Source organism: Excalfactoria chinensis, chromosome Z (genome assembly GCF_039878825.1).
Source record: "Excalfactoria chinensis isolate bCotChi1 chromosome Z, bCotChi1.hap2, whole genome shotgun sequence".
Lineage (NCBI taxonomy): Eukaryota > Metazoa > Chordata > Aves > Galliformes > Phasianidae > Excalfactoria > Excalfactoria chinensis.
In genome coordinates this window covers 17,799,040-17,824,914 of record NC_092857.1, presented here as the reverse complement: position 1 = coordinate 17,824,914, position 25,875 = coordinate 17,799,040, and the positions used below count along the sequence as shown (strand labels likewise).

Sequence of the window (25,875 nt, the reverse complement as noted above, 5' to 3'; positions counted from 1 at the left end):
GCTGTTTCCCTGACTTCTTTTCTTGATTAATTCAGTAATATTGACCTCTGTATGAATCATATAACAAGATAGTAGGTATGTGTCTTCTGTGTCACCAGGGAGAAAACGCTTAAATCACTCTGGCGGTTTTTTGATCTGTAACAGGCATAGTGATCATTTTGCCTGTTTTGTCCACTAATTACTCAGTACTGTAAATCTCCTTCTGTCCTTGTAATTTAGCAAAGGTGTTTTCTTTCTTTCTTTCTTTCTTTCTTTCTTTCTTTCTTTCTTTCTTTCTTTCTTTCTTTCTTTCTTTCTTTCTTTCTTTCTTTCTTTCTTTCTTTCTTTCTTTCTTTCTTTCTTTCTTTCTTTCTTTCTTTCTTTCTTTCTTTCTTTCTTTCTTTCTTTCTTTCTTTCTTTCTTTCTTTCTTTCTTTCTTTCTCTCTCTCTCTCTCTCTCTCTCTTCTTTCTTTCTTTCTTTCTTTCTTTCTTTCTTTCTTTCTTTCTTTCTTTCTTTCTTTCTTTCTTTCTTTCTTTCTTTCTTTCTTTCTTTTTTTCTTTTTCAATTGAAATTCTATATTTTTTCTCTCAGCATCACAAGATACAAGAAAACCTACAGTGTTAAGTATACTGAGGACTAATGTTTTGGCATTATTTCTAATTGTCCAGTGCCTGTTTTGGCATCTAGTGCACTTGATCAGAGGCATTCAGTGTCCAAAGAGTTCATCATAGTTATCTTCTCCCTTCCTTTATTATGATTTGATTTGATACAGTTTTCTGTCATAAGTTGCTAGAAGTTTAAAACACACAATTAAGTTTCATAAAGAGAGAATTCAGTGGTTCGGAACCTGAGGATGATGAGGCTGTTTACTGGGCTGTTACCACAGAATATTAATAGGAAAATCATCTTTCATTTGTACTCACATGAAGAGAAAATCTGAGAAGAATCAAGGAGAAATACACACAGACAAAAAATAAAATAAAATAAAAAATTAAGTATTCAATTGCAAATGTGCACAGAATGAAGGATCCTTTAAAAATCAGAATATTTTTGGAAGACATGATAAGAAAATATATGGATCAAAGCCAATGGGACTACTGTTTCAAAACTTGCTGGTGATCAGTGGTAGGCAGTACAATCCCATCATTATTTCCTGGTATAAAATTAAATCTAGGTTGTGTTTGTTCTGAAGAAAACTTTTCAGTGACTCTCCTTCCAGTGAGACTGAAAAAGACGTGGCTGGATCAGCACTATTGAACTTGTGCCCTATCCAACCTAGTCTGCAGAAGTTTATCTTCTGATGTATCCTCTTGAAAATGCTGACTAAGCTGGAGTGTTTTGGTCTTTGGTTTAATGGTCTTCTTACTCATCAGTCACTTCAGTGCTGTCTGAATTCCCTACTATTATGGAAAGATCCGTGCTTACCTATGTTTCTGTAGGACTGAAATGACAGTGTTTGATGCCTGTAGGTTCAGGACCTTTGAGAAAGTGAAAAAATAAGTGACTCAGCCGATGATGGCACAAGAACTGTTTTATGCTTAGTAATTCTGATTCGTGACTTAGTTACTGACATGTACTTTCCATTACTTAAGGGGCAGAAATTTGAGCTGGAAAGATGCTAGGAAGTGTTTTTTGGACCTCTGGTAGTAGAGGTGGTGGCAGCTTTCATAAAATTTCAGCTAAAATGATTTACCTCTTATTACCATTTTTCTCTTGCTACCAGCCTGCTTGTAACTTACATGCCCAAGGTTATGTGCATGCATATGAGGCCTTCCCAAATGCAAATAACTTCCAGCTCTAGGTGTCCAAGTTTCCATGAAGTCCCTGCTTGTGTTTATCAGCTGTTCTATCGTTTGTCTTTTATTTGTAGTTAGTAGTTACATTCGCATTTTTGGCTAGCAGAGAAATTGCAGCTGTGAAACAGTGTATTTTTCTTCTTATAATTTCCATTCTTGGAAAAAGCTGGAGATCTGTAACTAAGAAAAGATGTTTCTTAAAGCCATCAAAACTTATAACCTTGCTCAAACAGCTTCTCCACCTTAGAAATGCATTCTCCCCTGTTTCAGCATGATGGCCTTAAGACTTAGTTGCTGATATTCTGCAACTGTCACAATTATTTATTTTCAGCATTAAAACATAAATTCTTACACATGCTGTTGGTACAATTACAAGTTTCAGATGGGTGGGGAGCATGTGTTTTTATTTCTAGATTACCAAAAATCAATTAATGTTTTAACCAGTCATTATTTTCTTACTGGTCGCTGATAGAATAAGTGGGAGGTCCAGTATGATACTGAGGGAAGGGAAAATATTTTAACTCCTTTGTCATTAAGATGGACCAGCCGCAGACCACCTGGTCATTTCAAATGCTGAATATGATAATACTTGAGTGTTTGCTTCAAAATTAGAAATTATTTTAATTTAAATGTTCCCTGGAATTTAGAAATAGAGAAAGGCAAAATGGAGGAAGAGTTATGTTCCAGATCAGAAGATATTGGAAGACACTGCTGAAATTCCAATAATAAAATAAAAAGTGTTAATAAAAAGTGCAGTGCATTTATTCTAACTGCAGAGGAAAAACTAAAGGCTATCGGGTCTTGGAGTATGCTTTTTGTCATTCCTTTATGAAAGTATTTGTAAAGAGAGTTTTGTTTGACAGAGATTCAGATGAGCCAGAAAAAGATGAGTTGGCTGGGTATGGATACTCTGTTTAATTTTGTTTCCTTTCTCCACACACATATCCAGTCCATTCCACCTTTTCCTGCTACTTTTCCCATGTATATTTTGTATCATGCTGTGTTTTAATATAATAGTCTTGGTAAACAATGATTTTGAGAGCAGAATTCTTTGACATTGCCTTATTGTCTCAGTGCAGCCCAAGAACAGTGTCTAGTTTCAACTTCTAGTTTTCTTAATCTTAAATTAGCCTCAGATATAGTATTTGCTGAAGCAAAAGAAGAGGCCCCATTTCTTGAAGTTTAGCTTTGCAGAGTCAGCTCTTGTGCAATATTATTTATTGCAGCTGCTTGGAAAATAAATTAAATCCAGCTTTGCATAAAGGATGTAATATAGAGACAATGGCAAACAATGCTGTGTAACACAATAGTTCATGAAGATTACAGTGATAGATACTCCCATTATGCATTATTTCATTATTCTCAGGTATCAGAGAGTTTCATGAATGTTACTATTTAAAGGACAAGCAACTCTGTATTTTAAAACACTCCATCAGGATTTTGTTTTGCTTTAACCAAAGGATGTTTGACTCAAGCATCCTTGTAGTAATCTCCAAAGCTGTACAAAGCCACAAACATTCTGTAAAGATATGCCTGCGTTTCTAAGTTGCAGTCATATTTTGATGCTTAAATATATTAGTGAAAAATATATAGGCATTTCACTTGTGCTACTTCATCCACAAATTAGAGAGGCCTGATTGAAACAGTGTCGGTCTGTATTGCCTTCACTTTTAGCACACAGAGAAAAAAAAAAAAAAAAAAGTCAAAGAACATATTGTACCTGCCTGCCTAATTGTCTGTCATTTTTAATAGGCCATCTTTCTCATAGAAAGGGAGGTTCTAGTGTGCCAGCAGAGAGCCATGGCTGGAAGGAATAAAGGAAAAAAAGAGTAGCAGGGGAAAATACATATGTCAGGATTTCATTAAGACAGAACTGCCGGATTCCCAGCAGAAAGTGCTTGCCAAGGTGCTGGCACGTGGCTGTGTAGCAGGGAATGCCAAGCACAGATTTGGCCATCATTAGGTTGATCTCCTTTAGACTTCAGTAATGCTTAATCTGCTGCAATAATTACAACTGTTTAACTTTTGTGTGTGTGTGTGTGTGTGTGTGTGTGTGTGTGTGTTTTATGTTGTTTTGCTATTTATTTATTTATTTATTTATTTTTCCTTAATTCCATCATTCATGAAGGGGAAAAAAAAAAAAAAAAAAAAAGATTATCTCATTTCTCCTGAAACTTCATAATGATCTCACAGAAATGTAGCATAGGAAGGCTTTCCTTCACATTCTTCCTGTTCTTTCAAATGTTTCCTGTGAGAAAAGCAGCAATACTTATATACAGTTCTGCTCAAAATCAACTTCTGATATGTTCTTAAAAAGCAGCATTTCTGATATTTCCTCTGCCCTGCTAATCCCAGTAGAACTAATTTCAGCCCTTACAAAATTTATTTTTTGCTACTAGATCTTACAGCACTTCAGAAAGTATCCATTTTGCAGGTAGGGAAATAGAAGCACAGAAGGGGATAAAGTGATTCACTCAGGATGACTCATCCAGCGCCAGAACTGTTTTGTGTATCCTATTATCTTCCTTCAGTCTTGCAAAAGAAAAGAACGAACAAAGAATTTCCTGGTAGTTTATAGAGGAAAACAGCAGTGTCCCTCCCTCCCTGCTTAGCTGCATGGAAGGCTCCATATTTGCTTAAGGTTTCTCCTTAAGAATTGAAGACTTTGTAAATTCTGCTCGTCGTGGTGACTGATTCTGCATGTATGATTGTGCCTGCTGTGGAGGGCATAGCACCGTATTCATGATGGGCTCATCAGGACTTTGAGCATGTAGATCAAGTTTAGCTGAAAGGCACTGTTTGGAAGGCATTTTTTATTTGGCAGAATTGTTGATTATTCTGGGAACAGTTTTCAGGGTAAATAACTGGCTCACAGTAAAGTATAGCTGGAAATGCAGCTTTTTCCTATAAAAGCAGTGTTATGCTCTAATGTTTTTAGTTTTGTCCACTGGGGCAAGGAACTGACATTTCTCCTTCTCTGGCTGTTAGGTTGCACATTTTGTAATGTTTCCAAAGTAATATGATCACCTCCTTGGCACCAGCAATTATGGCATGCCCTGTCCCAACCTTAATAGTGACACTGATATCAAGAAAACAGGCTTTTGGAATCTAGTTGCCAAGCAGATTTTTGCACAGAGTGGAATGATTCAATTTTGAATTTTTACTGATAAACTGAAGTAACTTGATGCAAAAGATGCCTCTGATTTACTTTGTTTTATTTTCTGTGAATGGATAAAGTTTTAATCACTTTATCCCAAAATATTCTGTAGTTTAATCATTATGATTGGATTAAATTTAGTAATGCTTTTGACAGTTTGAACACACAATCATTTGGTACTCGGTGGAAGATTTCAGTCAGATGATGGATGAGGAAAGGCAGCATGCTTTTCCTGACAGAGAATGGCAGCAGCAGACTTCCAGCAGGGAAGATGGTTGATGGATGAGCACATCAGAAAGCAATCAGTCTGTTCCCCTCCCAGATTCTTAATGTGAACTGGAGCACAGAGTCTCTGAAACTGGCTTGTATTTACAGATAGATAACTTTATAATTGATGGAAAAAGCCTGAATTGTCTTTGAATGTATTCATAGTTCTATAGATAAATTTTTCTGTATGTGGCAGGCTGAACTGTAAATTTTAGGTAGACATTGCTTTCTGTGGAGAATGCTATATTTTACTTTGCAATGTGCAGTGATTTTTTTAAAAGCTTAACATCACTCACATTTATTAAAAAGTGGTGAGGTTTTTCTGTTCCTGTTTCAATCCACTACATCTAATCTGCTCCCAAGTTGGTTTAATACTGGAAAAAAAAAAAAAAAAAAAAAAAAAAAAAAAAAAAAAAAAAAAAAAAAAAAAAAAAAAAAAAAGCCTTATTTCTTGTGAAGCTTGTAAGCAGATATTTTTATTACCACATTCCTCAAAAGAGAGACTTATTTCTTTAGTGAGACATGCTAAGCTGTGCGTGTGGCTAGCAGCTAGTGCTTTGTTTAATCTTGCTCCAAGTTAATTTGAGAATTGTTCTTCAGAATTTGTAGGCTTCTCTTCATCTAGGTATTTCATCAAATTAGAGTTGCTTAACATATGTAGTAATTTTACACCTCATAACAAGTTTATATTTTGTTAGCAGCTTAAACATTCTATTTCTAATCAGAAAGAATTTGCTTTCTGATTCCAACAATCTTGTGCACAATAGGGATTCTTTCAATGCAGCTGGGGATCCAGGTGGCTTTCTGGGCTGTGAGGGCACATTGCTGGCACATGTACAACTTCCTATCCACTGGTATCCCCAGGTCTTTTTCAATAGGGCTATGCTTTGTCATTTCCTCCCTCAGCTGGTGTTGGTAGTGACTGTTTCTATGACCCAGGTGCAAGACCTTGCACTTAGATTTGTTGAACCTCATGAAGTTCACCTGGGAAAACTGCTGAAGCCTGTCTAGGTCTCTCCAGATGGCATCCCATCCTTCTGGTATGTCAGCCTCAACACACAGATTGGTGTCACCCACAGACTTGCTGAAGGTGCACTCGATCCCACATCTGATATAACTGATGAAAATGTTACAGAACATTGGTCCCAGTACTGGCCCCTGAGAGACACCACTTATCTCTGATGTGTATCTGTATATTGAGCCACTGATCACCACTTTCTGAGTTTTGTCTCACAACCAGTTCCATGTCCATTGAGCAATCCAAATATCAAATCCATATCATTCCAATGTGGAGACAAGGACATGATGAGGGACCATGTCAAAAGCCTTACTGAAGTCCAGACAGGTGGTATCAGTGGTTCTGTCCTTGTCCATTAAGGTAATCATAGAAGGTCACTAGGTTGGTCAGGCAGGATCTGCCCTTGGTGGAGCCATGCTGCTTACCCCTTTTACTTCCTTCTTTGTGCTTTAGCACAGCTTCCAGCAAGATCTGTACCATGATCTTCCCCAGCACAAAGGTGAGCTTTATAACGCAGGCAGACCTCTTAAGTAAAGTTAGTAGGCATTACTGTAACTTAATACATGGTTAAAATAATATAATAAAAAATCAAGAAAAAAATTACAAAAATTAAACATTATTGTGAATTATAATTTCTTTTGGACCAGTGATGTGAATTATTTTTTTCTGGCTTTTTAGGTGGGTTTACTCAAGGTCTATCATCAATCTATGAAGGCTTAATAATATACAGTATGAGTACATACACTCAAGATATGCCTTGGCATCCTTCCACCTCAGTCTTCTGACCTTAATGTTTCCTTTAAGGGTTGTTGCTTGAATGTGGCAAAACTGCACCTACGATTTCAAAGGGATTTGGCAACAATTAATAATTTAAAAAATTTGTTAAACTAAATAAATTGGAAAAAAAAAAAAAAAAAAAAAAAAAAAAAAAAAAAAAAAAAAGCCCATTCCATAAATAAATTACCAGTATGTGGAGAAGGGAAGTAAAAAGACATCCAATTTAAAGAATAAATAAATAAATAAATAAATAAATAAATTTATAGAGCTCAGAAACTCTTATTACCTTCAGTTTTTAAGCTTTAAGAAATATATGCTCCGATTTAAGTGGCAATTGCTACTAGTGTATTCTGACAAGAGTTCTTGTATGGGTAGAACTCATATTTAACTTATTGCCAATGTTATTTTATTCCAAACAGAAGAATTTTACAGCAGTGCAAGAAAGACTGTTGCTTGTCAAATAAAACTATACCTCCTTTTCATAGAGCTTTCAATGGAACCTAGAGCAACACTTTTGTAACCCTAAAGAGACAACTGCATCTTTTCTTATTCCATTTGTTACTGTCCACTGTACTCTGATGAAGTTGGCCTTGTATTCTTGTAGGTGTCTGTTAGTGCACATCACAGTGGTAAAAAAAAAAACACATCTCTTGTGTTCCAGATGCAGTTCCTGTATACATATATGCAAGAGTGAGGAACAGCTAGTTTTTCCTGTCAGCTCCTGACTAGGGGACTCTTTTCCACAGATCTCTGACACTAAGCACAGGGTAGATGTATATCTTATGTGACCACACTGAGAGTTTGTTGTGGCTGTATATGAAGAGTTCATGAAATCTTCTTCAGGAAGCTTCCCAGCCCATGGCAGTGTTAGGCCTGGGGAAACATCTGATTCCTGGATTCTGTATGCTTTCAGCAGTACTGCAGGATATTGATTTAAATATTATATTTCTGAGGAATTGCCTCTTTTTTTTTTTTTTTTTTTTTTTTTTTTTTTTTAACCTGCTGCTTCTGATAATGGCATCCAACTGAATTCACTGAAAGAGGGAGCTGAGCTGAGCTCTTTCAGTGAATTGGATTTTCCTTCTGTGGCAATCCATTTCTGTTGTTATGTTCATGTTATATGACAGATTTCGTAAAAGAAGAGCTGTCCACTAATATCTTAGGGGAGCCACATGTTAGGATTAGTCAGTAAGCTTGATAGATGGTTACATGTTTTTATAAATTGCTAGGTAAATGTTCTGAAATGCTCCAAGGTTTGATTCCAAAGCTCTTAAAATACAAGATTAATACCAATGGAAATTATAGTAAATGCATCCTATAATCTCACGCCCAGTGCAAGTTGGCTTTGCTTTGCCAAATCCAGCTCAGAAAGTAGTGCTGCAGAAAAAGTAATGGGGTGGATGAATAAAAGCTCGGCTTAGAAAGAAGAACAAAGTGTCATTTGAGAATTTTTTGAGAAATTAAGTGAGGTGATTTTTAAAAGCAGATTGAATGTGCTTTAATATCTACAGCCCAGAGAGAGGGTATTTTAAGGAAGGAAAGTAAGAACAAGCATAGTTAAGGAATGATTTATGTGAATTGTGGTGATAGACTGTAAGTTAATTGACGACAACAGTAAAGTGGAAAGCCATAAGTCCTGCTGACACTGCACTTCTAGGCTCAAGTGGATATAGTTTTTAGCTTTCTTTACCCTACATCATTCAAAAAGAGCTTTGATTTTTTCAATATTTTCTGCAAATTTCCTCATTTGGACCTTGACCACAGATTTCACCAGAATCCTTGTTGGAGTGAGTTGATGTGATTGTGGCCTTTTTTAAAACCAAAAATGAAGAAACTGGTCCTAATGGGATTACTAGATAGAAAGATCATACAGAGCAACTTAAAACTATTAGAAGCCCTGCAGAGATTCCCGGATATCTTAAAAAATAAGTTTGCATATTATTCCTCTTTTTTTGTTTGTTTGTTCTTTTGAGTTTGTTTTTGTTGTTGTTGTTGTTTTGTTGTTTTGTTTGTTTTAGCATTCTTGTTATGCTGTCATAAGCCAAATATTTCAGCTTCAAAGAGGCATCAAAACGTGGAATCTCTGTAACAGTGTCTGGAACATGGGATTCATTTCTTTATGTTATGTTGTATCAAACATGTTCATTTGCAAGGATCAAGTGCAGAGAATAAAGAGAGACAAGTAAAGGGTGACCAATTTTGAGGAAAGAATAAAAGAAATAATAAAAAAGAGTCCTAGTATGGTAGAGTAGATGCAAATGAATTTAAGAAGTTTAGCAAAGCCTCTGCAGGCTTGAGTGCCGAATAGTCAGAGCACTGATGTTTCATTCAGCATAGCAAGGTGATGAGAAATACACCTTGAATTCAGTGTCACATCACTGTTCAAAGCAAGCAAAATCCCCCAAAGTAAGGAATAGACGTCACAGGAAGCTCCTTGCTTGGAAACTTCATAACAAACATGCAGCAGTTTGTTTTGAGAGGCTGGCTTCATTTCCTAGTTCCCTTGCTTGAAAATCTTGAGTTGGAAGCTTGGACAGATAGCTGGAGTTCCTTTATGAACATGTTTGAGTTCTTATAAATCTTTTTACTTCAGTTTTTACTTCCTACATGTTTTCTATTAGCCCATTCTTTGGACTTTTAATATTAGTATTAAGACTTTCATTCTCATTTCAATTCTCATTGAATTTGAAGTCCTAAACAGGTATGCTGACAGCAAAAGCCAAATTACACTCCTGAAAGGAAATTTCATGAAACGGCATATTTTCTTCTTTTGCCTGTAGTCTTAATGCTGGAAAATCTATCCACAGCGTATCTAAAAATGGAGTTAATCATAGAGCCTACTTTCTGAATAGTTTAACTGGAAACCCACAGCCACAAATGGGCAGTTGGCTTGAATTCTCAAATCTACAGTGGTAAAAGAAAATTCAGATGTAGGTCATATGTTCCTTTTATTATCATTTGCTTACAACTCACTGAAAGTACAAACAAGCAACAGTGGAAGCAGGTTTTGTTGCCTTTGATACAGAGAAAATAAAAATATCAGTTACATCATATATAAAGGATTTTTTTTCTCCAAATTTGGAGTGATGACAGGGTACTTCTTCTTGACTGTCAGTATAAATATTTCTCTGTCTCTTCATCCCCTTCCCGCCCCCACCATTTCCTTCAAGTCTTTAGCTTTTGTTAGATGTGGAGGAGGAGACGGAAAAGAAAGTAGGAAGAGAAAACCAGATGTGGTCTGTCCTGCATCACTGCGTAGACACTGTCAGTCAGGAAACATTTTGAAAGGTCCTAAACAGGGAATTAATGTAAGAAATGAACTTCAGGCCTGCAAGCCAATTATATAAATACACTGATTTGGTTGTTTTACCTCTCTCTCTCTCTCTCTCTTTTTTTTTTTTTTTTTTTTTTTTTTTTTTTTTCCAATGCTGCAAGTTAATCTGTTAAACATCTGCAGTCCACCTAGAACCTGTGACAAGGGCTGATTACTGGCAACTTGTGTCATTTCAATAAAGGAAAGGCTACTTTTTCCTCATTATTAAATTCTGGAAAAGTATTTTTGACAACAAAGGTGAAACCCCATTCAGCTGCTGTATCAATTTAATACTTAGTTATTAATAAGAAATTTTAAAAAAAGGTCTAAGAGAAATCATAACAACATTATCAATGTGTTTGTCTGCTCTAGTTGCTCTAGTTAATAACTGTGAAGTGTGTCTGAAATCCATATTTAATAAAGAAATTGAACAATAATTTGATGTATTAGCAAATCTTTGTACAGATTTACAGCTGGATTCACTGAACTCAGTGAATATAGTTTGTTTTAAGCTGAAACAGAATTTAACGGCCTAAATTACATAAAAGAGAATGCAGTTCTTCATATTGTCTTCAAGTAATCCCTGTTCCAGAGGAAGGACAGTTAGTCTTCGTTTATTCCTTGCATATTCCTCTTCATTTATTCCTCTCTGACAAAGAGCTTGGAATCAGTGTCTGTCTTACTCAGTAAGACAGTGCTTTCTGGTAACAATATTCAAGAACCTTTGTGTGTTTTTTAAAGAATTGTGTCAGAATTGTTGGTTTGATTTCACAGTAGCTGAAATTGTCTACTAAAATAACCTGTTATTAATGCAGAATAAGTCAATCACATCTAAGAACAAAACTGCTCTGCTTTGATTTGAGATGCATAAATCTTCAGAATACACAATAATTAATATACACAAGGTCTAAGAACACACCTTGCCTGACATATCCCTTCTTACAGAGCCTTGCTCTACCCTCGACTTTCATAGTGATCTATGAGAAATAGGTGCTTGTGGCCTTTCCCTGTGGTCATTCCCTGAGAGGACCATCTAGGTGAGATACCCATCTGATATCTGTGCCAAGTTTTCTCAGCTCAAGCATTCAAAGGAGCAAGTTGGGATTCTGCATTTGAGTGCACCATCTGATCTTTCCCTTACTCTACTGTCCACTGTCTGTCTTCTCTATGATGTGTGAGCCCCTGGCCTGGGGCACAAGCTGTAAATAGTTTGGTCTCTTCTTGGAGATGTAAATAAAGTTTTACTACTTTGGTTTTGCTCTAAAGGAGGCCATACCTGAAGGAGGCTGCTGCAGGGGATAGCTTCAGTTAATTACAGCTTTTAAGGAAAATACACCCATTCAGTCTGATGGTGGGATTATTGCTTCCAAGTGGAAATACAGGACAGGACATCTGGGAATTCTAGACATTGAGATGGGTATGTAGATAACTGGGCAGGTAAAAGGCTGGAAACATTGCTCAGCACTGTATGGACTCCCATAACAGGAGACGAACCTAGCTTCTTCAGGTCTTACTTCATCCTATAATGGTTAAAGATGGCCTTAAGAGATAAGATTTCCCTGTAGGATCAGTTAATTTCTCTTCCATAGCTTCCAAAGCAGAAGAGGCTGAATATAGTAAGAATACCTCACTTACTAGGGGAACATCAGGAATGCAATTGATTTTCATACAAAGTCTTCTAAATTCTTGATTTTGAGGTGGAATTCCTCTTTTACTATTGCTAACTTCTAAAAAAATAAAAATAAAAATAAAAATAAAAATAAAAATAAAAATAAAAATAAAAATAAAAATAAAAATAAAAATAAAAATAAAAATAAAAATAAATACAAAAGAGAATGGCAGTAAAAAGGTAAAGTTGTTATGTTCTCAGTAGTAGGTAAGAGCGATGTTAAGATTTTCTTTTCATCTGAAGTTACAATATGATGCTGTTGCTCCTTATGTAATGATGAATAATATTTTGTACGTAAGTTTTGTCCTTCCTTCATTTTAGCAACTTGCAGAGATAAGTTATTTAAGAATTTTAAAGGAAGTCTGCAGAGGAATTCTTTGACAGTGTAAGGAATTTGTGCAGTTGCTCACACTGGGGCAGTGCTGCCCCAGATCTAGGATCTTGAACCTGTCCACAGACTCGCTGTATGTCTGAATCAGTCATCTATCTCCCTGAAAATAGCTTGTGATGTTGGCACTTCTTGTCCTATTAGGAGCACAGGGAAGGTCAGCCATGAAAGTTTATGCATTGCTGAAGAGTTCACCACCTTTATCCCTTTCTCTGTACAGAACCTGGACAATGTACAGTGGGCAAGTTGTGCAGACACAGTGAATAGCCAAAAAAGGAAATAAGACTGATCTTCCATCTCAAGCCATGTTTGCTGTCTCTGAACACTGGATAAGAGAGACTTTGAAGATAAACAGTATCCAGTAATGTCATAACAGATTTAGTCAAAATATGCATGCAGAAGTTGCTGAATTACCACTGTTTTTTGTAGCTTTCACATCTCTGCAGTTGCAGGAAAGCTCTTTGAACACAGAAATTTCTGTGATGCATTCTGTGCTAGATCCTCCTGTCAGAAAACTGCAGCTCAGTTTTATGTAAGGCGTGCAAAGTGCCTGGTGCTGGCTGCAAATCCATGATATCTTTAAATGGGCATGTTAATGGGTCTATGAAAAGGTGGCAAAACAGTTCTAGTACCTTTGTTAACAATTTCCACCTTCTTTCTTCCTTTTTAAAAAGCCTCCTCTACCAAAAATTGCAAGGGGGCAGAGGAGTACACTAACAAAAAGTAATGTTTGGTTTATCTCTGGTTGTGCACTTTTAAAATTCACAGCAAAACATATTCTCACTGAGGTTTAAAACTTTACAGGAATGGAAGGATGAATATGAAGCAACCACATTCAACTTTCTGCAGTTTCTACGCAGGCAAACTAAAGAATCATAGAATCACAAGGTTGGAAGGGACCTACAAGATCATCTAGTCCAACTGTCCTCCCACAAGCTACTAAACCAGATCTCCAGACACCTGTTGAACACTGCCAGGGATGACGACTCCAGCACCTCCCTGGGCAGCCATTCCAGTGCCTGATCACTCTCTGAGAGAAAAAGTTTTTCCTTATGTCTAATCTAAATCTCCTCTGGTACAACTTGTGGCCATTTCCTCAGGTCCTGTTTGTTGCCTGGGAGAAGAGGGCAAACCCCTCCTCATCACAACCTCTCTTCAGGAAGTTGTAGAGTGCAATGAGGTCCCCCCTGAGCCTCCTCTTCTCTAGACTAAACAATCCCAGCTCCCTCAGCTGCTTTTCATAAGACTTGTGCTCCAGACCCCTCACCAGTTTCATTGTCCTTCTCTGGACATGTTCCAGGGCCTCAAAGTCTTTCTTGTAGTGAGGGGCCCAAAACTGAACACAATACTTGAGGTGCGGCCTCACCAGTGCTGAGTCCAGGGGGATGATTACATCTCTGCTCCTGCTGGCCACACTATTTCTTATACAGGCCAGGATGCTGTTTGGCCCTCTTGGCTCATGTTCAGCTGAGCATCAACTAACACCCCCAGGTCCCTTTCCTCTTCACAGTCATCCAGCCACTCAGCCCCAACCTATAGCACTGTGTGGGGTTATTGTGGCCAAATTGCAGGACCCAGAACTTGGCCTTGTTGAACTTCATCCCATTCACCTCAGCCCAGTGATCCAGCCTGCCTTGGTCCCTCTGAATCCCTACCCTCAGGTAGATTGACAGCACCTCCCAACTTCATGTCATCTGTAGACTTACTGAGGGTACACTCAATCCCCTCATCTAGGTCATCAATAAAGATATTAAACAAGATGGGCCCCACTACCAACCCCTGGGGGGCACCACTTAAACAGGTTGCCAGTTGGACTTAACTCCATTAACACTACCCATTGGGCACAGCCCTCTAGCCAGATCTTTACCCAAAGAAGGGTATACCTGTCCAGGCCACAAGAGAGGGTTTTTTTGTTGTTGTTGGGTTTTTTTTTTTTTGTTTTTTTTTTAAATCTTTTTAGGTGCATATAGAAAAAAAAAAAAACAAAAAAAAAAAACAAAACTTGTTCGCAAAGTCTTGAGTTCCCCATTCTGTTTCCCTCTTCACTTGGTGCAAGGTGATGAGTGCCCCTATTTCTTTCAGAAGAGGCTCAAGATTCAGAGAATCTAGTACATCTCAGCAAGTTAAAGACACTTAAATACAGTAGCATTTTGGAAGCATTTTATAGTGACATGTTTTTGGCACTCTAGATTCACATTCACTTTTTTGCTGTAGGATGGAATGTTTCTTTTCATTATAGGTATTTACGTAAAAGATATCTTTGTTGAACCAGGTCCTAGCTGATACACTTGGATCCATTTCTTTACTTTTGACACCCATCTAGTGGACATAATAGAGTATCACAAAATTCCTTTCATTATAGCTCTGTGCACAACTTGCATGCGCAGTTATCTGGTAATGAAAGCAATAGGGCTTCTCACTGCCAACCAAATGTGATTTTATACAATTGAGTGTCCATCTTTTTATGGTCAATATTTAATGACCTGATAGTGAAGTCATTCATGGAAGCTTGGCTTTAATTTTTTGACTGGGAAAAATAAAATTAATAAGGGAATATTCATATTGTGTCAAAAAATGTGGGTGAAAAACAAATCTGCAAATAAAACCATATGTTACTGTAATCCAGTGAAATCCAGCCTTTTATGTGTTTGAATAATTAAGCCTACCATGAAGAAAATTAATTTAATAGGCATTCCTTTTTTAACATCTTCCTGCTGAGCCAGAGTCATGTTTATCTTCATTTATACCACCCTTAAGCTTTTATTTCAGATTTTTTAGACAAGCTATATATGTGTTTATTTGAAATAATATAGTCTTTCAGAAGTTAGTCTTGCTAAGCACAGGAGTAATGATCCACCTTCTCTTTGATATAAAATTGCATGAAATATCTACCATTTTATCCTCAGCAAAATAAAATATGCAGACTGTGTTTTTAGGAGTTTGTGTTTCTTTGCATCTGTTTGAAGAAAATAATGTTATTATTTTGGCAATTAAGTAAGCGTTACGATTTTGAGATACAGTGAGCACTTAAATGTTCCAAAACCTTCACCGGCATTGTATTTGTTCTGCTTTTGAAATATTCAGGAAATCAGAAGAAATCAGTATCTTTATTAATACCTTTATCAGTATCTGTCAGTATCAATATTACGAATGAGGAGTAGTAGTCAGACTAGCAGTAATGGTAATATGGTCATTAACATATGGTCATATAAGCTGCAAAGGGCGTCTTACCTATTTGTTACTGTTTCACCATTCCCACTATCTTGTACATTCATTTTATCTAACAGTGGTCATAGTAGTATTTATACTGGCTTGTCCTTTGAAATATTTTTTTCACATTTTACTTTATTTCATTTTATTTTATTTTATTTATTATTTATTGTGAACAGATCTCACAGTGATCAAAAGCACTAAGAGCAGGGAAAATGAAATGCAGAGAGAAGCTTTGCATTGTCCAGAATCACCCAGCAAAGTGGCGGCAGAACTCTTGTTCACTGTCACACAGATTATGTTTTCTTTCAGTTTGAAATGAATAATGTTATGTAATGATAGTATGTTATAAGACACAGAAGCACTCAGACATAATTTGGGAAAGTGTATATGTCTTAGTGTTTATTGCCAGTGAATTGTTTTGGAAGTATCTATTAAAGTTTATTTGTTTAAGAATCTGTATTTATAACCTGCATTGGTTTATTACAGATTTTTATGGCTGATTCATTGTATGCTTTGATTACTACCTGCAAAATACCTGTGTAATGCCTGTTAATAGCTGTTTCTTACTTTTTTATTTTTTTTATTTTATTTTTTTTTTTGAAAAATAATTGCTTTCTTAGTCAATATATAGGCAGTGTGGATTTATTTGATTAGTTCATTCAGCATGCAAAAAGGCTGGAGGACTGCTGTCACTTCAGTGAAACATTACCACTGCTGACAAGGCAGCCTCAGGTCAGTGGTAGATAACAGCAAGAAGCAAGCTAGTGCAGAGAGTAGCTTGTACCTGCTGTGACATGTGCCAGGCTGAAGTCTAATCAACAGCTGATATGTACCAACTATTTTCTCTTCAACCTCCATTAGACATGATTGAAAACAGTGGGTATCCTTCATGTGAACACTCTTTTCAAAAGGTCTATTTTTAGAATTGTTTGTTAGATTCTGAAGCTTATTGACACTTAAAAAGTTATGTGATAGATGCTCTGTTCATGCATCATTCCTGTGTGTTTTAATAACATTACTTGAGTTCCTGTTACTGTGCTTAGTATTTGCAAGCCAAGGTCTCATACAGACCTTTTCTCACATGCTTTAAAACTAAAATTAATCTTCAGTTTTAGAGATGCAAACAACCAGAGAAACAAAGTCCTCTTCTACTTCTGGCCTAGTAGAATGTGCTCCATTTTATCATATGCAGACAAAATCTTGCTAACTAGTCATTCATGACTTCCAAGACTCAGTACTGCAACAACATGAAATCTAGAAACTAGGCTACATGCTACAAAAAGACTCTTATCTGGTACCAAATACAGCTACCAGACTGCTAAACAGCACAGATTGCCATGAATGCATCACCCAGCACTGATTATCCGGCACTGGTTTCTAATTAATTGAATCCCATTCAAGGTCTTTGTACTGATTTTCAGAGCCCTTTGTGAAATTGTTTCTGACTTTTTTTTTCTGTCTCTCATGACAGCAGTGATCCCTTGGAACGACGAAACAATAACTAGAAGCACTAGATTGAAACTGAAAAAGTTCAAAGGCATAAAACAAAACTGGCCACAGTAGTTAGTCTGTTTGGCAGTGATTGCAGAGCTCATTTCTTCAGTCCAGCTGTAAAATACTATCTCCCTCTAATGCATGCAAATACACATTATTCATGCTTGATTTATTGAGAAAAGACAAAATACATTCTTGAAGCGTTTGAGTAGTAATGTAGTATCAGGAATGACATAGCAGAAAGAACACCTGCTACTCTCCACTGGGAATTGGAGTAACAAGGGTCCAGCTCAGGAGAGATGGGGCCTTAAGAAGAGAACTGCATCATGTTTCTGATGTATAGAGCTTATAGGTAATCAGCACACAGAGAAGCATATACATTCCTTTATTCCTAATAGTGGTTTGTTTTTTTCCTTTAGACTTTTTGGTTATCAGCCATTGTAAAGAATACTTGTGTACCTTGTTTGTGCCTTAGCAATGAAATTGACCAGATCATGATTTCTCCAGTTAACAAGAAGCAAATCTGTCTAGTAATAAATTTTACAGAAGAGTGTTCATTACTTTCAAAACTCTTATGCTGATGGCACAAATCTTTTTATCCTTTCTTTTTACAGTTTCGATGTGGACAATGGTACATCATCGGGACGAAGTCCCTTGGATCCCATGACAAGCCCTGGATCAGGGCTAATTCTTCAGGCAAACTTTGTCCACAGTCAACGTAGGGAGTCTTTTCTTTACCGTTCAGACAGTGACTATGATCTTTCTCCGAAGTCCATGTCGAGGAACTCCTCTATTGCCAGTGATATGTAAGTACATTATGAAATTCTGTTAGCATATGTTTTGGGCTAAATTTGAGTTAACATCTTCTAGCCACAGTAAGTGTTTAAAATTCAAAAAGAATAATCAGTTGTGTTACTGATGTCATGGATAATTATTTCATTATTTATGCTTTTATTTGTTTCTGCAGTATTTTGAAAATAAGCTTTTAATGAAGATGTACTTGATGTGTTTATGCACTGTACTAACTGACAGAGTACTGAAGACAACCAATACTGATTTTCACAACACTAAAGAAAACTGTGATATTTTGGTTATAAAGATATTTTCAACTCAAGCTATACAAACTCAATTTCTGCTTCATTATATACATACATACATTATATATATATATATAATATATATATAATAATTATAATATATAATATATATATATATAATATATTTAGACATTTATTTAGACTAGATATTTATCAGTTTTCAGTTATAAGATTTACTACTTGTCATAGAATCAGAATGGCTTGGGTTGGAAAGGACTCTCATTCCCTTGCCTACAAACCCTTATTTGCCTTGCCATGGGTGGGAACACCTTCCATTAGACCAGTTGCCCAGGATTCCATGCAATCTGGTCTTGAAAACATCCAGGGATAAGTATGCAGAACTTTTCTGGATAACCTGTTCAGCACCTCACAAATCTCATAGTGAAAAATTTCTTCCTTATAACTACTCTGTAACTACCCTCCTATAGTTTAAAACTATTACCCTTTCTCTTATCACTACAATACTTGATAAAGAGTCCCTCCTCATCTTTCTTGTAGGTCCCTTTTAAATACTGAAAGATCACTACATCTCCCCAGAGCCTTTTCTTCCCCAGACTGAGCTCCCTCAGTCTGTCTTCATAGGAGTGATGCTTCAGCCCTCTGATCATCTTTTGTGGCCCTCTTCTGGAGACACTCTGAATGTGTTCCATATCTCCCTTCTGCTGCAGAACCCTGGACTGAGTGCAGTACTCCAGATGGAGTCTCATAAACATGGACTACATGGGGAAGATCACTCCCCTTTACCATTTAGCTAGACTTCAATTAGGATAGAACAGGAGAGGATCAGAATTACAGAATGTATTCTGAGTTGGAAGGAATCTGTAAGGATCAAGTCCAACTTGTTGCTCTACACAGGACCATCCAAAAATTCAGTACATATTAACAGAATCAGAGTATCCAGAGTTAGGTGGGGCATTAACCACATTGCTAGGAAACCTAATCATAGTTTGATCAACTCCACAGTAAAAAAAAAAAAAAATAAAAAATTCCAGTGCACAGTCTAAAACTCCTCTGGCAACTTTGTGCATCATGTCAGTGCACAGCAGCAGAGCCCAGCACTTCCCTCTGCTTCCTCTCCTCAGGGAGCTGCAGTTCTCCACCTCCTCTTCTCCAGACTGGACCACCCAACTACCCTCACCCTCTTCTTACATGACACACCTTCCTCTGCCAACTCTGTTGCCTCCTCTGAACACATTCAAGGACCTTAACACCCTTTTATAGTGTGCACAGTATTCAAGACGGGGCTGCATCAATGCTAAATATAGCAGAAGAATGTCTTCTTTTGCCAGTATGGCTGTGCTGTGTTAACGCACCCCAAAATGCAGTTTGTCCCTTGGCTGCCAGGGCACACTTCTGGCTCATGCTTACCTGTGGCACCACTACCCTCAGGTCCCTTAGTGATGCACTGCTGCTCTCCAGCACTTGTGTGTCCCATCTGTGCCTGAATCTGGTATTGCTCTGTCCTAGGTGCGGCACACAGCATTATCCTTAGTTGAGCTTCTTGCTGCTGATGATAAGAGCGGGGCTGGTCTCTTCTCACTGGTGACAGGTGATAGGATGAAGGAAAACAGCCTCAAGTTGCATCAGGATAAGTTTAGGTTGAATATCAGGAAAACTTTGCGTTGAAGGTTGTTAAGCACTGAAATAGGCTTCCCAGGGAAGTGGTTGAGTCACCATCCCTGGATGTGCTTAAAAACCATTTGGACATGGTGCTCAGGGATATGATTTAGCAGAGGGTAGTTAGTTAGGGTAGTATGGTTGTGTTGTTGTTGGATTTATTGATCTTTAAGGTCTTTCCAACAATAGTAATTCTATGATTCTATGATTGCTCAGTGCTCCAGCGTCTCTAGAACCAAGACATGGTTGACTTTCTGAGATGCAAGTGTGCGTTGCTGGCTCATGCTAACTTTTTTTTTTTTTTTTTTTTTTTTTTTCATCTTCCAGTGCTCCCATGTCCTTTTCCACACAGCTGCAAGACTGTACTTACACAGCTTGTATTCGTGTTGGAAATTGCCCCAACCCAGGTGCAGGATGCTTCATTTGGCTATGTTGAACTTCACAAGCTCACAAGGGCTGAGCTTTCAAGCTTGTTCAGGTCTCACTCAATAGCATCCATCCCCTCCAGTGTATTGACCACACCACACAGTTTGGTGTTGCTGTCAAATTTTCTGAGGATGCACTCAGTCCCACTGTCCATGTAACTGACAGAAATGTTAAACAGCACTTGTCCCAGTGCTGACCCTGCAGGAACACCACTTGTCACTGTCCACCTGGACACTGAGCTGTTGACCACAGAGCTTGAAATGTGACCATCCAGACAGTTCCATTCATGAAATCCATGTCTCTCCAGATGTATGAAAAGAACGTTGTACAGGACTTCTCAAATACTTTGTCCTAGTCCAGGCTAAGGTCAAAAACTAATAAATTCAAGAGAGGCAAAGAGAAGACCTTTGGAAAGTTATTCTGTCCTCTTACTAAAGTAGACTATTTTGCTGTATTATGCGTATCTTATGTTAGTGAATCATAATTTGCAAATATGTGTAGATGCCAGATTGAATGGCTAGTGGAAGTCAGATGTTTGTAAGACAGTGAAAACATGTTAAATATCCTATCTTCTGTCCCCTGAAAATTATAGAAATTATAGAAATTAAGATTTTTTGTTCATTTGTTTGCTTAATTTGCTACAAATTTCACTGTCAAATAGGTGTTTATGGTTCAGTTATAAACTGCTAAATAAGGGACCATCCTTATCAGAGTCTCCTAGTGAATAACTATGTAAAAAGCATTGAAAATCCAGCATTAATATATATGAAAAAACAATAAACATTCTCTTAAAACAAAAAACAAAAAAACAGCACTAGTTTGTACAACAAAGGAAATTGGTTTTCATAATGAGTGAAATTTCATGTGATACTTTACTTGCAATCATTATAATTGGAGACTCATATTCTCACCTTAGATTTTGTTTTTGTAAGTGTTAATTAGAGCGTCTATTTATAACTTTCTTCCTATGTAAGTGTCAAGATGAACAAAACTCATGCCTTTACAGGAGTTTGTTTAAGGTCCATACATCAGTTAAGTACAGTACATTGAAGTACTTATTAAGCTTTTTTTCTCAGTGTGACCAATTTTGACTGAGACAAAATGAGTAAGATCAAGCCCTGTTGCCTTACCATTAACAAAAAAAAAAAAAAAAAAAAAAAAAAAGAAAGTTTTTGGCTTGTAAAAGCAGACCCTCATTGAACAAACCTTTTTCTGACATGTAGCATTTCTTATAGATGTACTGAAGTCAAGCTTTTAGTGCTGCACTCTTGTAAGGATACCATGTAGGAAGGTTTTTACATTCAGGCAGGCAATCTGGGTCTCTGCATTGCTTAAATGAGTCATTTCAATTAAGAATTCAATTAGTGCTCCATCCTTGCACTCATAATCCTCTTCTACATTTCCTAGAATTCTGGGCAATATTTCAGCACATGACAATAAATTGAATAAAAAAAATTAATTACTGAAACACTGAGCACACTTTCTTCTTTGGATATTTGTATCTATTCTTCCTGTCAACAATTTCTGATAATGCATCTGCATTTTAAATTTATTAGAACTCGCATCTGAATAGATTTCCACAATCTCCTGTCATAGAAAAACTGTTGTATTAAGGCTAATGTTTCTGCAGTTGCTTAGGAAATATAATATGCAACTAGTTTTAACCATAATTATGTGTTTAATCAAGTATCAGTAAGCCTAAAAATGATGAGTCTGATTGTATCACAGAAAATAACTAAAGAAAAAACAATAAATGCAAGAGTAAAAAAATCAGAAAGGGAAAAAAATGAAGAAAATATAAAGAGAAAAGATTTATAAAATAGACAACTCTGGTTCAGAACTTTCCTAAATAAGGTAGAGGCTGCAAGATTTTTCAGGGCAGGTGTCACACCAACACTCAGATCACTCACAATTTCTGTTTTGCATCAATATGTGTACTGAATGTTAAGTATAACATGCTTGTTATTCATGGGAAATGTATCTTACAAAACATAGATATCATTCAGACAATGCAGGTGAATTAATTGTACACAGCAGTTTAACCTGGAATCCTCTAATTCTTCAGTGTTTGTGTTTTCAGCTTCAGTATTTTGCTTTATGAAGCAAAACATAAAACATAAGGCATGGAAAGAATGTAACACATTTTTCTGTTATTTCCAGTGCTCAGACAACTTTACAGTAGTAAATATCTCTTAAGGTGAAACAGAAGAAAGCTTCAAGATTTTAGTCAAATATGGAATGCTGAGGTAAAAACCAGCCAGAGGATGGCAGTGTTAAAACACTGAATTCATTATTCTGCTATTATTTATTATTTGCAATACTGTGGCAGCTCTGAGCTGCAGCCAAGGGATGGAACCCAATTGTCCTTTTTTCTTTGAAAACCCAAGGCAAAATACTGTCCTCTGACACAAATGACTTAAAATCAAAGCATAAGATGATAGTCAGGAGACTAAAAGAGTCAGATAGTATTCTCAGGAAAAAGGTACAGAGTGATCCATTTTCCCAGTGTAGTTAACCTCACATAGCAACCAGAGGGAGTTCTTTCAGTGAGCTGAGATGGAAAATCACAGAAACAACAGCAGAGAATGGGAAGAGATTGAGAGTTTTTTTTAAATCAGGGACACTAAAACATATTTTGAACTGAGAAACCAGGTTAGTTGAGGAAAAGAACAAAAGACAGGATGAGTGCAAGGCAGCTCATATGATAGAATGTTAATGGGCTTGAATTGTGGGTGCACTTGTGGCATTGCAAGAGGCGGAAAAAGCAGCTGTATGGTAGAAAAGGGAAAAGCAAATCAAAAGGAGTAGGAGTCGGTAGCATTTTCTTCAATTATCTCTTGGAACAAATAGTATGATAGAGAAAAAGGAGAACAAGGAGATGACGTGAGAAGATTAGAAAAAGCCCTTCAGGGCTGTAAACTGGAAAGGCAGGTGGTTTAGACAGATACAGGGTCCAAGGCAGAAGAGCACAGGTTCATTGAGAAGCCTAGCTACAGGATTGCTAGCAGAGAAATGGGGATATGCAGAAAAAAGTGAATGTGTGTGAGTCAATATAACGAATTACAGGACAGTATCTGTAAAGCAATCTGGGAAGCAAGCAAAAAAGAGAAAGATATTGAAGAATGGAAAAGAAAATTTAAAAGCCCATAATTTCAGAGTTATAGTATGCTCAAAAAAGAAAAGGAAAAGGAAAAAGAAAGGGAAAGAGAAAGGGGTAGGGGAAGGGAAAAGGGGAAGGGAAAGGGAAAAGGAAAGGGAAAAGGAAAGGGAAAGGGAAAGGGAAAGGGAAAAAGAAAGGGAAAGGGAAAGGGAAAGGGAAAGGGAAAGGGAAAGGGAAAGGGAAAGGGAAAGGGAAAGGGAAAGGGAAAGGGAAAGGGAAAGGGAAAGGGAAAGGGAAAGGGAAAGGGAAAGGGGAAGGGAAAGGGAAAGGGAAAGGGAAAAGAAAAGGAAAGGAAACGGAAAAGGAAAGAGAAAAGGAAGGAGAAGGAAGGGGAAGGAAAGGAAAAGAAACAGAAGCAAGCTGAAAGATGAATGCAATCCATAATATTATATTGGAAGAATTTTCTCATTTACATTCAAAGATACCCCTGATGCAGGGAGCCTTGAATGTGGATGCCTTGCAGCTGTGGCCTAATTTCTTAATACTCACCTGATAAACTGCTTTTGCTACACAAAACTTTAAAATATAGAAAGAGGAGGCAATGGTTAATACTTTATATGCTTTCCTCACTAAGGGATTGCTGTCCTGATTAATGGTGCATGTCATCTAATTTGTAGAGAATCTCCATTTTAGCAAAACCTAGGTCTCTAATGAGATGAAAAAATGGATTATTCAATGAAATCATGAGTGCTGTCATAAACTCTAAAAAGAAACCAACAAGCACTGGCTAGGGCAGAGCTCAAGTTTTAAGCAAGGACTTGGCCAGCTAAACTTTGCCATGTAGAACATTAGCTGGTGTGTGGATTTTTGAAGGCTCCCATAGCAAGGATCAGCACTGCTTCTTTGATCAGGTGAATATAAGCTCTAATTATCATAGCTACATGATATTTGCTACTTTCTGTTCAACCACTGGAAAGTATGGGAACACAGTCTGTAGTGAACTGCAGGGGCATTGTCCCAGTGATCTGCTCAGTGGCCAAATCAGTACATCAATTTCCTGAGCTGGACAGCTTATTTCTCTTCAAACAATACTTTCTGTAGATAGTACTGGACTACACCAAAAGCAGCCCACAGCATCAGAGATGGATATTAGTGGTATGATAGCAGAGGCTATTGGCATTCCTGCCAGTATTCTGTTACATTTGATTGCTGTGTGACAGGTGGCTGCAGAAGGGCAGTCTAACAAAGTGGCGTCTGACAAGTAAGCATGGGTGAAGCAAAGGTGTGTCAGTCAGTTTCTCCAAAAGGAGAAAACAGCACCCATCAACATTCATCATCACTTGCTGAATGCTGATGGAGACCAAACAGTGGATGTGAGCACAGTGAGACAGTGGGCAGTATGTTTCAGTAGAAGTGACAGTGACATGAAAGACAAGCCACATTATGGACAGCCATTCACAGCTGTAACACAACAAAATGAAGACCTCAGTCAGCTCCTACATGTGAATAGGCAAATTACAACCAGGGAACTGTGCAGAGCTGGATATCAGCTTCGATATATTGGAAATGATTGTGGCAGTGTTGAAATATCACAAAGTTTGTCAGTTGGGTCCCAAAGATGCTCAGACAGCAACAGGAAGAACACTGTGGGCAGGTTTGACAGGATCTACTGAACACATCCATACGAGACTGAAAATGACACTTGCCTGGATCACATCACTAATGGTGACAAGACATGGCATCACCACTCTGAGCTGAAGAAGACAAAACAACAGTTCATGGTGTGGCAACATGTGAATTTCCTAACAACAACAAAAAAGAGATGCAGCCCTCAGAGTGTAAAGTGATGTGCACTGTCTTTTTGGATAGGAAAGTAGTAATACTTCTGTATTTCCTGGATCTCAGAGAAACCACCAACTCTGATCGCTACATGACAATGCTGACTGAGCTGAAGGTTCTGGACTCAGGCCAAAGAAGGCAGCCTTTTTCTTCCAGGCTTCATACCAGTATGAAGACTGTGGAGCACACTGCCAGTCGTGGCTGGACTGTCCTACCATATCCACCATATAGTGCAGATTTGGCAGCTTTTAACTTCCATCTGTTTGGATCAGTGAAAGGCAGATTCTGTGGACAACGTTTTCCTAGCTACAACACTGTCAGTGGATCACCTCTGCTGGTGCAGATTTTTACAAGTCTGGAATGCATACCTTTGTTCATCAGTGGCGAAAGTACATAGCTTGTGTTGTTGATGTGTTGAAAAATAGCTTTTGTAGCTGAAAATTTGCTTTATCAAAAAGTGCCATTGTGTTCTTCATATCTGTGATAGTTTCCTTGGAAATAAATAGAGGCATTGCCTCTGGAGCAGCATACACAGATCTGCTGCTGCTGTCCCTGATAAGTCAAGTATAAGGATATAATTTATGCCAAAATTTGTTTTTCCTCTATCTGCTATATAATACTGCCTCCTTCTAGAGGACATGCTGCTCTGTAGACTACCTTATAATATACATGTTGGTAAACCTTTTCTCCCTATCTACAATATATATATATTTTTTCAAACAAC

The 25,875-nt window shown here is 37.4% G+C and overlaps 1 protein-coding gene across 2 annotated transcripts in view; it reads left to right on the top strand.

Moving 5' to 3' along the window:
* PDE4D (phosphodiesterase 4D) overlaps positions 1 to 25,875 on the top strand; it is a 406,463-nt gene that overhangs the window by 279,474 nt on the left and 101,114 nt on the right. The window contains exon 2 of one of the 2 annotated variants that reach the window (XM_072359590.1): positions 17,687 to 17,878. In XM_072359590.1, the coding sequence (XP_072215691.1) occupies positions 17,687 to 17,878 (192 nt within the window). Of the gene's footprint in view, positions 1 to 17,686; positions 17,883 to 25,875 lie in introns of those variants that run through there. The other variant, XM_072359589.1, reaches the window with a different exon arrangement.